At 40.0% G+C, this 16,869-nt stretch overlaps 1 protein-coding gene across 2 annotated transcripts in view; it reads right to left on the bottom strand.

Moving 5' to 3' along the window:
* Positions 1-16,869, bottom strand: part of csnk1g1 (casein kinase 1, gamma 1) — a 32,329-nt gene that overhangs the window by 14,974 nt on the left and 486 nt on the right. For both annotated transcript variants that reach the window (XM_079480689.1, XM_079480690.1), the window contains exons 2-4: positions 14,627-14,943; positions 14,219-14,259; positions 13,704-13,773 (exon numbers count right to left, since the gene is read on the bottom strand). In XM_079480689.1, coding sequence (XP_079336815.1) covers positions 13,704-13,773; positions 14,219-14,259; positions 14,627-14,807 — 292 coding nt within the window. In that variant the 5' untranslated portion in view covers positions 14,808-14,943. The remainder of the gene's footprint in view (positions 1-13,703; positions 13,774-14,218; positions 14,260-14,626; positions 14,944-16,869) is intronic.

Here is a 16,869-nt window from a genome sequence, read left to right as displayed (position 1 = left end):
GAATGAGACGAAACCATTAGGAAACACAGTTTCGGATAGCGATGGACTGCTGTAGGGTGACTACAGCGGCTTTATTATTCAACAGATGAGAATCCGTTTATAAAACATACGAGGTGAACTTCTGCCAATTTAACATTAAAGCATGATAACGTCACAAGCAGGATTTTTTTAGTTTCAAATTGAGAGATCTCTGCATGTTGATGTGCTTAAAGCTGCAAGTATAGTCCAGCTGTCTGTGTCCGCGCGCATTACGGCATCGCGAGAGTCGTGGCTGTCCACACACCCCTTCCGCGCACAGCCTATTTTTTTAGACCGCACGAACGAGACGTGTACAGCAGCAAATGCACGAGAATAGTGTACCAGTCCACTAGGGGTTAATACACACACACAGAAAGTGCAGTGGTCGAAGAAGATCAAAACGCTGAAACCAAGAACAGTTAGCTAAGCAGAATATCCTTCTCCATACTGTTTGGTTGTGTTCTCGTTGGCTTGCTGTTTGCTCGGATTGTTTGCAACGGTGAATGACTTCCTCTATCATTAATTTGCAGTGGGTCTGTCAATGATGCGACTCAGCGCTGCCCTCTAACGGTCTAGTAGAGCACACACATTGTATTGCTCATATGTCGAACTCGGACGTCTGCGCTTAATCCGTGATGAGTATACAAAAGAAGCTGTGCTGTCACGCACCAGGAAAGTCAAGTATACCCGCGGCTTAACACTGTTACCGGAAATGACTGACCAGCATCGAGGAAAATGTGGAACACGATGTGCAAGTAGTCCATTATGGATAAAATCATCTGAAAAGCCAGTTTAAGATTCCTCCAATCCTATCTCCTAGAAGCTATATTTACTAAGTGTCCACAAATAAACATCTCTAAACTGTGTGCATGTATGATGTAGGTAGCTTTAGGCTGAGCCCACACTGCCCATTGTGTTGTTGTAACACTCCTGAGAATAGAGCGCACTGTTGGCCTGCCGATGACTCATCTAGTGTTCAGAATGCACATAACACGCAATCCGTCTCTCTCCATCTCTAGTGATTAACACGTTCACAAGCTTTCTATTGGCACTCCACTGCTAGATGTTGCAGGAACATGCGAGCAAGCATTCAAAGAATACAGTGCACACATCGTAATGAATGTATCAGTGTAATCTCTCAAAAAAGTGTTTATCTGTACGCAACTACGCTTTCTCTCTTCAACTTTGATGTCAGAGGGGAAAAACATCAGGCAGGAGATGAAGTGATGTTATAATAAATTGATCAAAGTCTGCCGGATAGTTAGATCTATCAGTTTTGGCATATGAACAAGATGGAGCAACACTACGGTATCATTTTGGATCAATAACGAAATAGAACTGATAGATTGTAGTACTATTAAGACGGTTTCATCTTAACAACATAAACAAACGTTGATGCGCATGAGCACTTGTGACCCACACTAAATTACCGGTACACATTCACAAACAATAAGAGTCGATTCTTTCTGATAACAATAAAAAGAAACGGAGAAGAACTGTTAGTTGGCTAAAGTTGTCTCTCCGATATTTTTAATTTATACTGCGATACCAAGCTCAACCACTAGATGTCAAAGTCTGTTTCTTTAAATGTGTCAAAACTAGAGGACCTATTCAACAAATTGTTTATTTAATCAAATGAACATGCATATAAATTCAACAAATCGTTCATTTAATAAAATTATTGTACAATAAAATAATAATATAAATGATTATGAACATAAATAAAATAAAATATAAATACTTATATCAGACACTAGCCAAACACAAACCGGAAGTTAACCGTGGGTCAGGTGCGCACACGTCTGATTAACAAATTTCTACAGGTCAAACGCTTCATCTCAGATGCTCTAATTTTTTAAAACCATTTACAGTTTACTACATTTAAATTCACAATTTTTGGAGTCTGTAAATAAAGCATTACTGGAGTATGTTTTACAAAAAAGTAGTATTTTGTCTTTCTAAAATTTCACGTTTAATTCAATGCATTACATGAGATTCCTTTGTTATTAATTGTGCTCAAATATATTAGTCAATTTAAATGAAAATGCCAAGTAATATTTATGTGTTTTGTCATAAATGATTCGATGTATAAAACTGACGAACGCATGTAAAATATACTACACACAGCCATATATCATATCCGCATGCATACATTGGACATTACAAATGGCGCCGAGCCTGAGGAAAGCTTGGCCGACGGAACATTTTCTCAGCGCCTGAGGGGATTAAACTATGGTAAGCCATTAAATGTTTCTGCAGTCTGATACACCCAAACACGGACACAAACAAACCCCATTCAGCTGAAGAACATCAGGCCATTGAGTCGGGTACATCATCACACTTGAGCTGGTTGATTAGTAGCCAAACTGATTCCCAGCTAGTCTCATGGAGTCAAGTCTTGATGTGAGGGGCTGCACAGAGGTATATCAGAGTTCAACACAATACAGCTACACATTAACCTCAGACAAAAGACAACTTTACCAGACTTTCTAGAGGAAGAGATGTGTGCCCTTTTCTTTGGTTTCGGTTTGGCCGTGTTCACACTTGATTTCTTTTTTGAATAGCAAGCGTCTGTTTTACATTATAATCCTATGGAGTAAATAGTGGTTTTCTGCAGCCCGGAGTGTCTTTTGAGTTTAAAAAACTTTTCTGAAAAACAAAACGCTCTGAGTCAAGCACTTTTTTCACTGCTAAACAATGACAGAGACCTGTCGTTTTCATAACAACATGCGAGGAATGTGATTGGTCGAGAGGGCCCAATCTCAGAAAAATTTAATGGTGTCCGAAACCCCCGTTGGAGCATAGTTTTGTATAAATATAAGTTTAATTTTCAATTACAATAAATTCTGATTGCATTTATAGCAAGAAATTAGTCGTGTAGTTTTTAAATGAGTGATTGGTTATTGCAAAGATGCTTTCTGTGTATAATTTAAATAGACTTCCGTTAGGCTGCCTATGAAGCCTGTCTGCTTTCATGCATAAATTGCTATCTTTGAACATTGCCGGCTGCAGTTTGTAACCGCAAAGCAGCAAGCGCAATTTTTTATTACTAAAAAAGTGCCATTGTCAACTTTTTCTTGTAAAAAAAAGTAAAGTGTGAACACAGCCTATGATGGGAAATTATGACATATGAGAAGTTACTCTTTAGCCACTTGCTGTAAGGAAGCATTTACTAAAATAAATGACAGTCAGTTAAGGACATCTTTATCAATGTCTGGGAAATGGGTTCAGCTTGGAAAAATAGTCACTGGAGTACATCACTAATCCATAGATGTCTTCATTCTCTATGTCTCTGGAATAGCTCCAGATATAAACGTTTTGGCAAGTAAAAATAAAACTGACGGTAGAAACGCACATCTTCTCAACATTCAATATAATCACGCTTCATCAATTGTCAAATTGGACTTCAATTGGACACCATCAGTGGACCATATGCCCACTTACATTAGGATGTAGGAGAAGCTGGGTACCAGCATCAAATTTATTTTGTGTTTAGGTGGCCTGAGCTGTGTGCCATGTGAGAGGAAGAGAGAGATGGACATGGATTACATAAGAGCTAGGGGCGGTGTTATGTCATTCACAAAGCTGTGCTTGAGGATCGAGAGAAGCTTTGCCTCCCACCAAAGCATCCTTCCCCTCATCAGCACCTCTCCTACGCAACACGCATGCACACACACGCATATGCACACACTATTGTATTGAGAAACTGTATTGAAAGGTTGATCTGACCAAACAATTATATTTACACAACAGGTAAAGATTAACCTATTAATCATTAAACTAAATATAAAGTAAATAATAAAGTATAAATATAAATTCACACACATGAAAATCCATTTCATTATATAAAATGTATGTATGTGGTAATAAACCAGCAAAAACGCATTAACAGTAAACATATGGTTATTTGTAAAAGGCCATTGTAAATTTGTGTAAACGTAAAACATATTTTGTATTTGGTTACGTCTACTTTACAAATAGAGTTTGAATATGATGCTTGTACGTAATCATAACACATTCATCTGAGCAGATGGGATGGACCAGTGATGTCATACCTTATTGATAAGAGCTACGTGCCCAGGCATATGGGAGTGAGAGAGAGCGTGTGAGAGAGAGTGCACTGATCACGCCATCATTTTGGTTCGGTGGAGCAAAAGATGAGTAACAATAACTAACCTCGTCACGGCTCTGACCTTACATTTGTCAATTTTCCATTCACACTTACTGGAAAGAAAGTTTTTCCAAATGCTACATTTAACGGTATGATGTCACTTCTGGTCCTTTAACATCACAGAAAGGTGGTTTCATCTATGAGACACCGCACACACAGAATCACATGCGATGCAGCCTCTTACCAGATCAGAATCAGCTGGAAGTGCAGTGACTATGCAAGATATCCAGCCGAGTGATACTGCTAAAAACGTCCCTCTCTCTCAAAATCATGTCCGGGCATGTTGGCATGGCATGCTTCAGGACAGCAACGTTCATGTTAAGACGGACTAGTGTTGCAAAGTCAGGTCTTTGAGCGCAAACCTTTAACACTGAGTCTGTCATCAATTTACACTATCAAAAACTATTAAAGTAAAAACAAAATGAGTTTAAAATGGACAGCTGTAGTGAAAACCAGGTCAATAGGAGTCATGTATACCCAAAACCCTTACACCTCAAACATTGTGGTTTTTGTAAAAGGTACCGTAATGGCTGGAATACACTACAAGACTTTAAAAATCTGAACAGATTTTACAGACTTTTTGGAAGTTTAGATAGAGAAACACAAACCGATAAAACCTGAAGACTGGCACAGACTGAAATTCAGGGCAAAATCGGAGCAAAAGTCTTGTACTGTATTTTAGCCATTAGTCGCTTTCGATATACGCATATGTCAATCACAGCATTCACCAGTCAAAATATGTCTAACCTGTAGAATTAACCACGGCTCCAAATAACCATTTTAAAATACGGCTAAGAAAAATAATTATGGGCCACAGCGTGCTCTCCACAACAAACAAAGGTCACCATAACTGTGTTTAATCTATAGATCTAGAGCCAGTATCAACTGTAAGGGTCTGTTATGTAAACAGATTTCATTATTGCATATACCCAAAAAGCACAAACACAGTCGTGTATTACCGGATTCCTCACAACAGAAAAAGCTCTACAGACCAAACCGAGAATGAATCCATCTGTATTAAATGATGGACGAATAATGTTTCAAACCATCAATGACCAAGTGTTACATTCAGCTTTTATTTGTGCGAACATGCTGAAGGCAAGAACAAGCGGATGGAGGAAGGTGAGAATCACAAAGCAGAGACTCTCCACCCCTCCATCACCCCATCCCCCTATCCATAAAGTCTGAGCGGAGATCTCAGCGGGTGGGCCCAATGGAGGGAGCCCATACAGCACCTCCTCCGCTGAGGTTACTCCTGTAGAAGAATATCAGATTCACAGATGCATCGTGATGCTTCACTAAAGGTTCTGCCTGCTTTGTAATGAATAATAATCCTCTTGGCCGAAAGCATAAGCATGACAAACTATTACGGATACAAATTGGTGTCATATGTGCACAATCTTTGAAACACTTGGCACCCAACACTAGACATCACTTTTGTGGTTGAGAAAAGCATCGTGACTGCATGACTCCCTGTGTCCATGATGGGCAGAAATGAGGGAGAGACATTCCCTGCAGTCGTGCCTGGGGGAGGGTGGACCTTTGGGGTCGGGTTGCACAGTAGAGGACGTAAGGGGAAGCACATCCTCAGGAACACGTGCTGCAGTGACAATAGCATCTCTTTCACCTGACCACCAAGAGCATCACTTCCTGTAGTAGTCACGGGGTTTGCAAACAAACATTCTCAAAAATGAATGGTTACAATAGAGTACAGCCAAGATTTAGATGTGCTCGCAGGACACAGAGTCTGTGTCTAAAACAAACAGCGTAAAGGGATATTTCACCGGCAAAACCAAAATCCCCCCGTTTTACTCACCCTCAAGGCATTCTGACTGAATATAACTTTCTTCTTGAAGAATAACGCAGTTATTTGATCGATGGATGCACTTTTGGAGCATCAAAAAGTAGACACCCGTTCACTCCCATTCTACCGCTTGGAAGTAAAATGATACGTGGTATTATAACACCGGCAGCATTATTCTTCAAGAAGAAAGTCATATTCAGTCAGGATGCCTTGAGGGCGAGTAAACATTGGGAACTTTTGATTTGCCGGTGAAATGTTCCTTAAAAGGTCCAATGTGAATTTTTGGGAGAATCTATTGAAAGAAATGCAATATAATGTACATAACTATGTCTCCAGAGCTGTACAAAGACCCTATATAATGACACTATGTTTTAATTACCTTAGAATTAGCTATTTCTATCCACATACACCGCGGGTCCCCTAACATTAAATTGGCTGGTATCACAACGCCGACTCAACAGTTGAAAACCGACACTGTGTCTATATGAAACAAGGTCAGCAGACTCTATTCCATCACGCGCTGGGAAGAGTCAGGGGTTCATGGGTTATGTGGGCTCTGCTGATGCGGTGTTACTCCAACACAACGCTCTCGCTCTAGAAGCTGACAGAGGCATGGGTGTAGAATTACACCAGTTTCTTCCAGGCAGTTTAATCAGCGGACTGCTTTTCAGACGTCATGCGATAACAGTGCTAAGTGAACATCCTGGAAACGCTTGTGGTCAGAGTGCCACCTTTCCTGAATTGCTGATTCATCACCAAGACACAAATCCTGCTGTTGGACATCAAACACAGCACTGTGAAAGATAGAGAACATGTAGAGCTAGGATAAACTTAAAACAAACAGATGGGCCAGGAGACATTTGCAAGCAGTAGAAATGACACCGAAGTGTTTTTAGAGATATGTGAACACGCACATGCTATATCAGTGTATTAGACAGAAAAGCTTTTCACAACAGCATTTCCTTCAAAACTAACATTTTACCAGGATGTCCTCAGTGAGTCAGACGGTGGTATCCTATGAAGACTTTTATGCTCATTGGTACATCCAAAAACACATTTGTAAACTTGTACAAGGTCTGTGAGGCATTACAGAGTGATTACAAGCATGCAAATGCTACAGAGAGAATACAGCAATGGCGGACCCTGCACTCCTCACTTTAGGGTGTGTCTTTCATTATAGGGCAGGTAGTTGCCTGCTGTGGGCGTAGTTTTCCCTGCGATGATTTCATCGTAGGGAGACATTGTACAATCATACAAACCCTACAGAGAGGATACAGCAATGGCGGACCCTGCACTGCTCACTTTAGGGTGTGTCTTTCCTTATAGGGCAGGTAGTTGCCTGCTGTGGGCGTAGTTTTCCCTGCGATGATTTCATCGTAGGTAGACATTGTACAATCATACAAACCCTACAGAGAGGATACAGCAATGGCGGACCCTGCACTCCTCACTTTAGGGTGTGTCTTTCCTTATAGGGCAGGTAGTTGCCTGCTGTGGGCGTAGTTTTCCCTGCGATGATTTCATCGTAGGGAGACATTGTACAATCATACAAACCCTACAGAGAGGATACAGCAATGGCGGACCCTGCACTGCTCACTTTAGGGTGTGTCTTTCCTAATATGGCAGGTAGTTGCCTACTGTGGGCGTAGTTTTCCCTACGATGATTTCATCGTAGGGAGACATTGTACAATCATACAAACCTCACAGAGAGGATACAGCAATGGCAGATCATGTGCTTCTAACTTTGGGGTGTGTCTTTCCTAATAGTGCAGGTCGTTGCCTGTTGTGGGCGGAGTTTTCCCTACGAAGAATCTGAAACTGCTCCTTGGAAGAGACTACTTCTGGTTTATGTGGATTATTAACTATCATAGGCTGTTTTTTACACATGCTAGACACTTAAAGCCACATGTATATTCCATCCATCTGCGTTCGCAAACCGCCCGCATGACGCAATTTTCGTCATCACAAGGGTCCGCACACCCCAGCTTAGTGCTGCCCTCTGCCGTCTGGTGGAGTATACGTACTCATTAACTAACCAACTGCACTTTAACTCTATTAACTGCATCTACTCATCAATTGCACTATAACTTCAATAACTGCATTAACTAATCAACTGCACTGTAACTCTATTAACTGCATCTACTCATCAAGTGCACTGTAACTTCAGTAACTGTATTAACTAATCTACTGCTCTGTAACCTTATTAACTGCATTAACTCATCTTCTGGACTGCAACCTATTAACTGCATTAACTCATATACTGCACCGTAACTTTAATAACTGCATTAACTCATATACTGCACCGTAACTTTAATAACTGCAACTTCAACAACTGCATTAACTCACCTATTGCACTGCAACTTTAATAGCCAATGTCAATAATTTATGCATACCTAAGTCACTTACACTATTTTAGTCTAAATTATTATCTGTTCATAGCCACCTGTACATTAATGTTCATAGTATTTAGTCATCTGTATATATTGTTCATAGTATATACCTACTGTCATATTTTCATAGAACATTCCTACTGCAAAATATTTTTATAGTCCATGCCCACTGTATTATATTCTCACTATTGTATTCTGTATTTATTCTAACTGTATATCCTGCACTTGCTAACTGCACTGCTGGTTAGACCTAAACTACATTTCGTTACACTGTACTTGTATATGTGTAATGACAATAAAGTTGAATCTAATCTAATCTAATCTAATTTGTACTGCGCATGTGTTGAACTTGTCTGTTTGTGCGGGGGACGGACGCGGAATGTCAAGTATACCTGTGATGAAATTTTCCCACCAGTAAATAGACATGTAAAAACACCAGAAGTACCAGTGACACCAGGGGTGGGAGGTTTGCTACGAGACAGAATACGAGATATAAAAAAACAAGTACTCAATTAAAAACCTTAACATCAGATAGGGTGCCTTTAACAAAATGAATAATCATGACACACCTTTACGTTTGATAAGTAGCCTATATCAACAAAACGAGTAATCATAGCACACACTGTGCAAAAAATAAATAAGAAATGACTAAGAAAGGAATACTAAAGAAAAACCTTTATATTAAATAAACAAGAAATTCATATGAAACGAAAAACGTTTACGTTAAATAACTGGCAAAGCACAGGTTTTTTAAAATAAAAAAGCTAAACTTAACTGGCTCTTGTTGACAGTGCTTACTGCTTACATATTCTATTACATAATAATATTTTGATGATTTACTCATTAAAAGCAAATATTGTGCAAAAGACTCCCCAAAGACACAGTTTGGTCCCATGCAAGCCAAGGCAGTTTTAGGTTTGCAGCTCCTCAACATAGAACTGGACTAGCCTGTGATCTCAGCACAGATGGCATTCACAAACACACAGATTTCCTCGAATATAACTGATGAGTGGTTTGTTGAGACGGCTCCTGTAGATTGAGTAGTAGCAGTGCCGTTTGCTGAATTATTGATTACCTGCTGCTGAAAAGCTGCTCCACCCTCTTCCTGTCTGCACAAGCCCCATACACACCCCAGATCTACATACTTATCTACACATTTTACAAGCGGCATTAAAAACTGACAGCTGTGTTCTACTTCAAAGGGAAGCTTTGGTAAATGCTTTGTTGTTTCTTTCACTGACGTAAACATTGTGGCCAAATAAACTGGTATGGCTGGTAACTGATGATACAAATACTCTTTAATATAAGGAATAATACGTTTTCCTGAATGTAAAATGATGCATTGAATCCGTGTCAGCTTGTTTTTAAAAAGCTGCAAAAAACACTGAAGTAACATGTGAGGATGACATTTTTACATTTACATTTAACACTGAAGCATTTCTATTTATTCAAGTAGTGAGCTATCCGTCTGTCAAACCAAAATCTTTTACAACGTTGGTAACCCAAACAACCCACAATAAACTTTCACTATATGGGCACAAAACCACTGCGACATTTCTCAAAATATCTTCTTTTGTCTTCCACAGTCATAAACAGGTTTTGAATGACTCGAGGAAGAATTACCACAGAATTTTCATCTTCAGGTGAACCATCCCTTCAAAGGAGGGGTTAAATAAGCTGGTTCTGCTAATCTTATGTTTATCTTGAGTACCTGTAGAGTAGCATTGAGTTCTTCATATCTCTGAAAAGTGTTTAGTTCTCACATTTACAGAAGACCGATACAGCTGTATGATTATTTCTGAAGAAAGCTGACCTCCCAGGGCCGTTCCAATGGGCGGAGCTACAGTCGAGTACGCTCTGCGCGACGTCCGCCAGCAGTTGCATGGATGTAAATACTGTCCCAAAAAGTATTGTTGTTATCATAACGTTAACTATGGCTTACAGTTTGATCGAGCCTTACATGTATGATCCAGAATCAGACTTTGCTGCCATTTAAAATCATTTAAGTCACCATTCATAATGTTTTAATTAGGGATGCACCGATACCACATTTTAAGGATCGAGTACCGATACTTTTTCCCTGGTACTCGCCGATACCGATGCCTGTTGTACAGTTTTTTGTTTTGTTTGTGGCAATTTTCTAAGAACAACACAATGAGACTCATGAAAATATCAGCATCTTTATTTTTAACAACTTCAACTCATATTATGAAAAAAATCAATCAATCTTATGTGCTTATCAAAAATTTTCAAAGCCCAAAATTCACAGTGTCCAATAACCTCCAAAGGGTAAAACCAAGGACATAAGCATGCAGATTGCCATGCGTCGGTCGTCGTCATTGATTTTGAAATATTTCCACACTGCTAAGTGCGAAGAAGCGTTAAGAGAGAGTGATTTACATGTTAAGTCAATGCAAAGACGCGATAGACCTACTTGCGGTGCGATTCACGCGAATGAGGCGGCGCAAATTAAGCATTCACGTTATTCGCGCAAGTTGAAAATTTTCGGCGCATTAACCAATCAGGAGCTTGCTCTGGTAGTGATGTGATTATGACATAGCGAGCGGAGGCAGAAATCTGAAACAACAATGAAGGACTGCGCCTCCTAAGGATCTGATGGACCCAGCCGAACGAGTCTACGTCTATCTTCAGCCTTCCATAGCACATAATGAGCAGCTACCTGCTCAACAAAATCCGTGTTCGCCATTTCGCAAGAAGACTGGAGCCGCCTGCCAGAAACCCCCCCAATGACGCGAATTTCACTTGCGAATGAAGCGAATTCCGGGCGCGAATGAAGCGAGTAAGCTCAAAATGTTCAAGCGTCCAACTACACACGAATAGCGCGATTTAGGTGTGAACACACTATGACATTGTGTCTGCTACGGCAGGTGTCTCTGTGTGCACTGGAACGTTCTGTCAATTACGTCACGTGAGGTATCGGTCTTTGGTATCGGGGAATTTTTATGAGTACGAGTACATGAGCTTGGTATCGGGCCAGATACCGATACTGGTATCGGTGCATCCCTAGTTTTTATTTTACACTTTCTGGGAAATACAAACTCCATCCACTGCTATCGTAACATCGGGTCTTTTTGAAACCTGACAAGGCTCTTTTCCCCCTCACATTATTAGCTCTATTAGCTAAAACAACTACAATACACTGATACGCGCGATGCCCACCACAGCTTCTCCAGGAAGGAAACACGCTGATGGACGTGCTCTACGCTCACTCTCTGGTTCATTCATGGGAGTGCTCTTCCAGGAGAATGGCCAATAAAACCTTAGTGTCCTTGTTTCGAAACAGGGATCCGAAACAGGTTGTAGTGCTGGCGGACAGTATCGAGCACAGAAATACTACGTCATGCGTCCAACTCGTTTTTAATAAGTTGACCATGTTAAGCTTAAGCACCCAGCACGTTTAGAAGTATAAAGAAGGCACAATAGATGTAATAGCATCCTTTAATTTCAATGACAACCCTTAATCACCCTACTACATAAACACAACATAAATGACCGACTAGCTCACAGAGCAGTGGGCCATGGAAGTCTTTACAGGACTGTCATAGTCTTTATCCTTGTTACTGTTTGATAAAGTTTGAACTTAGTACGAGTATGATGACTGAGGAATGTGCGAGCGGAGTCTCATAGGACACACCCCCTGCCCAGTCATCATCCAGACACCGATGAGAGCATTTGCATTGTGTCACCAAGGTAACGCTGACATCGTGCTGCTCTGTGACGACCCGAGCTGCTACTTCCTGAATCAAAGTGCAGCGTGAAGTGATCAAACCCTGCAGCCGCTCAATGAGAAGACAAAGACCTGAACCATTATGGCAGGGGTGCTTGTCTGTCACGAAACAAAACCATGTATTGCATGTTGCAGCTGAATCATAATATAACTGCAGTACAAAATTGACATTTTATCTTGCATAATATATTACTTAAATTTTGGCTAATATGGGAGACCCCATTATACATTGAATTAAGCCATGGCTGGATTGAAACCCATACAGTTTTGTCTGTTTTTAAACAGTGAAATTTGCTATCAAAACATTAGGAATGTAAACTCCTCTTTATTTTAAAAAGCTGATAATGATCTGGCATTATCTATTTCACATTTATGGCAGACATAATATCCTGCATGCCCTTCTGATAACAAAGAACTGTAAAATTTCCACAATACTTTAATAGCATATCACTGCTATTAAGCCATAAATTCAGCTATAAAATTTGAAGCGTTGTACACACAAGCTATTCGTGTGCACCGTCCACATGTTTTATTAGCCTTGCTTCAATACAGTATATTGATAAAAGAAGCTAAATGATAACAAGTAAAACCATTGCCAAAACGCCACCAAACTAACAAGACTACAAAACTTTACCCTATAAGCTTTTAAAACAGCCTACATTTACATTCAAATAGAAATATTATTAATAGTTCCCCCACATTAAGGGCAGGAATTGAACAAAACATCAGCCCATAGGGATCAGAGGACAACTAAACTGTTAAAACAGACTAAATACAAACACACACTGACACTGCCCTTTGGCAAGGCTGGATTACCAGAAGATTAATCAACAACATATCTTATCCGAGTAAGCCTCGCACGTATCACAGGTAAAGCCAACAGCTGCAGTCCTTCGCGCTCGCATTCAGGGCAGGGGTACCTCCGGTCGCTTGCGATCACTTTGTGGTGAAAGAAAATTATTGGATGCTACAAACTCGACAAAAAACTGAATTACAAACTGCTCTCAATGTAACCCGTCAAATTGACAGACGATTTATCCATCACTGGTATTCAAAATCCATCAATGACAGAGAATTTGGGGTTAATGCGGCCTCTGGTCTGCACATTTGTAAAGTCACTTGTAGGTGACAGATTTTCGATATAAGGCAAATCATTCATTTTGAACCATGTGGGATTTTCATTGCCTTACTACAAAAGTCTAGGTGAACATAAAACTGCAAGGTGATGCGTACCGTAAACACTAAGGCTTTGACTCAACATGTCAAATACTTCAGATGGGAAATAATCCTCAATCGAATACAAAATAAACATCCAACAAAAACCTGCCCAGCAACCGTGGGCTTCAAAGCAAGTGAAATGACGGTAAATCCCAGTCACAAAGCCCTGAGCCGGTGACTACAGTTCATGCTTTGAGCACAAGTATGAATAAAGAGGACACATAACAAAACAATGCGCAACAATGAGCAAGCACTGACAGAACTGAAAACGATATAACAAACAACTGACAGATAAGAACCGATTAATATAATCAAAATAAACACAAGGCAAAGTCTTAACATGTTTGTTATTCTTACCTGTACTGCCTAATGTTTTGTAAAACCGGTACTCCAAATGTAGCTGTGGGGCTCTCGATTTCACAGGTTCCTTAATATTAGGACAAAATGAAGAAAGAAGTCCACTTTAAGTATATACAAACTGACAAATACAGACAAATCCAGCAATTCAATATGAGCAGTGCAAATATGGTGTTGAATGATCTATTTGAATGACACTATTGACTCGAGTCATTTACAAACTTCTGACAGACACACCTAAGTTTGCACTGCTAATATTTATTTTGTTCCAGGTCTCCAGAATATCGGTCTACAATACATTTTTGAAGATGCGCTCATGCTTACCAGGGCTCAAAGAAATCTTTGAACACATTTCACACATTTATTTAATATGCATTAAAAATGCTTGTTTTAAGATTAAGGCAAAAGCATTAGATATATAGACAAACCTACCGATACAGATATAATACACACAGATTCTGCTTATAATTACTGTCAATTTTCATAAATGGAATAATAAATGTAAATGTACTCACCAACTTTATTGCAACATACTCATTGGTGTACAGGTTCTTTCCTGAAAAGTAAATATGAGACAAAGTCTGACCTACTGAAGCCGAATTTCTCTGCTTAAACTTAGATACACAATATTAAGATGTTGGGAACTGCAGATATGTTTTGTTAATGCAGATAAGTGATCCATATGTCAGCAATATTTGCACATTCTGAGATCATACATCTAATTTTCTAAGTATTTGATAGGACCGCTTTTTTCTTTAATGACATCACAGACGCGATCTGGCACAGACTTCACAAGTTTGTATGAAACCTGATGATTATCTGCTATTATCCCAGAATTATGAATTTTACCTCCGGCAAAGAAACTTCACCTCAGGTAGCTGAAGTTGAGAATTTGCAAGAGAAAGAAATATTGCTTTTCTTACCAAGCTTCAGCTCTCCGAAATTGCCACAGCCGATCTTCTTGCCAACTCTAAAGTTAGGTCCTACCATAAGGACCCCAGAGGATGTGGAGGAGCTGGAGGGCCTGGAGTGCCCGCTGCGCCCCTGGGCCACTTTACTGCTCCTCACCGGCCTCTCGCCCTCCTTCTCTCTGGGGTGATCCATGACTGCGGCGCCAGAGGCACAGTGATCCAGACGAACCAGGCCGGAGCCCAAAGCAGACAGCTCAGACCAAAAGAAAGCTCATGGGACGATGGCTGTTGGCACCGCTGCCACTGACCCAATCACTGCTGCCAGCACACTGAGGAAAGTAAACATTCAATGAATGTTTTAAACATTAAAACACATAACGCTTATCTAATTATTACAGAAAATAGACCATTTTGAAATGAAAATCGTTATTTTATAATGTTAATAAGCACCATCAATGAGCAAGGCCATATTCCATGTGACCCGAATGTGAATCATCAAAATTCACATTTACGCTGCACAGGTGCAGATCACGATTATCAATCAGTGCCAGCAGCAAAAAACAAACAAACGGTGGACAACAAAAACAGTCTGCGTAATAAGAATGGACACATGAAAGTATCGGCATCATTTTATTTTATAATGTGACACATTTGAGATCAACCAAAACAGAAATGATTTCATTTTAATGTAGTATTAAGAGAAAAGACCAGGAAGAAAAATCAAATATGATGCTTCTTGTCACATGGTGTTATTATAACGTGGGTTTGTTTATGTTGGTTATATGTGGGTCAATTTACAAATCTCAAAGCAAAACACCAGGTAGAGAAATCACCAAAAGAAAAAACTGACCAATAAGACAAACGGGTCAGTTTTCCATGTCACCTACATGCCCCAATTATTCTCCAAGTAGGTAAAAGATACTCAATATTGGTTAAAACTCTACAATATGCCCACGAGTCTGCAAATAAAAGCATGAGTGTACATAAGCTTTCACATATCTCCAATGCCCTCTGCTATTTGTGTTTATCAGCGCCGCAGTACTAATGCAATGTGGTGTATCCATTAGAAGGCTCATCTCAAATCATTAACCTTTTGAAAAGAGATTAGCTCAGGAGGAAGCCAGGCAACAGGGATGGTTTCCCATTGTGACACCAGTAAGGAAATGCCCTTCCCTCGGCCCTAAGAAGACAGCATGCTCTGTGCTGTGGGGGTGATTCCTTCGGCATAATATCACGCTTTTAATATAACGTAGAAAACAAACGACGGCCAGAAGTTTTCAGATTTTATGTGGAGATGCTCTGACTCCCAGATACATATTTAAAGGCTTTGCACTCTCACAGAACCCCTAAAGATGCATGCAACAGAAATCAGCAGTTGTCTCTGTGACACATTGCTGTTTGATATCAGAATATTTGCAAAAAAAGGTAAACAGCAGTCGTCGAACCTGCTACCACCATATTTAACTTATTAAGGGAGACATTGTAAATCTGATGAATCGAAACTAGATAACGCCTAAAAATTCCTGGACTGGGTTCAAATAACAAATGAGGTTTTATATCCAATATACTATTCCATATTACAATATGGTTACACAGCCATTGGCATTTATTACAGCTAAAACGTGTAACCTGATGTACCTGCATGGTCCCATCATCTGACATCTCACTCATCTCTTACTGCTGATGCGTATGCGCGTGTGTAACGGATTCTCCCAGCGAAGACAAAAGCCTTCTGAAAATAAACAATAACTCCAATCTAAAACGCCTTTATCGAAACCTCGAAGCTGACAAAACAAATATAAATAAATAATTCCTCCTCACGACACCGAACGAGCTTTATTCTCGCTGCGGGCCAAAACCCTCGATGTGTTCAGAGCTAAACAGGAAGGAGGTGCACCACATCCAATATATCACCTGCCAGCGGTCTTGGTCGCCTATACATTCAACGATTTTTTTCATAATAATCAACCGATCGGCCTGGATATCGATACAGATTCGATAATAACAGCGAACAAATACATATAACGTTAGTTATTCAATCTTCTCGCTAATAAGAGCCACGGGGCGAGTCGCGATGCGCACATACTGGACCAGCTGTTGAATCACTGAATACGGATCACACCAACAATCGACCATTGAAGATTTTTTGCGATTATAGGCAGGATTACTAGTCAGTCAACCGATATTGACTAAAGGAGCTAACAGCCTGACAAACACCTTTAGCTCGTTAGCTCTAGCAGCCTAATATCTTTCAC

The sequence above is a fragment of the Barbatula barbatula genome, assembly GCF_947034865.1.
Source record: "Barbatula barbatula genome assembly, chromosome: 1".
In the NCBI taxonomy this organism is placed as follows: Eukaryota; Metazoa; Chordata; class Actinopteri; order Cypriniformes; family Nemacheilidae; genus Barbatula; species Barbatula barbatula.
The sequence above is the reverse complement of the archived record's forward strand: the minus strand, read 5'-3'. Positions and strand labels throughout refer to the sequence as shown.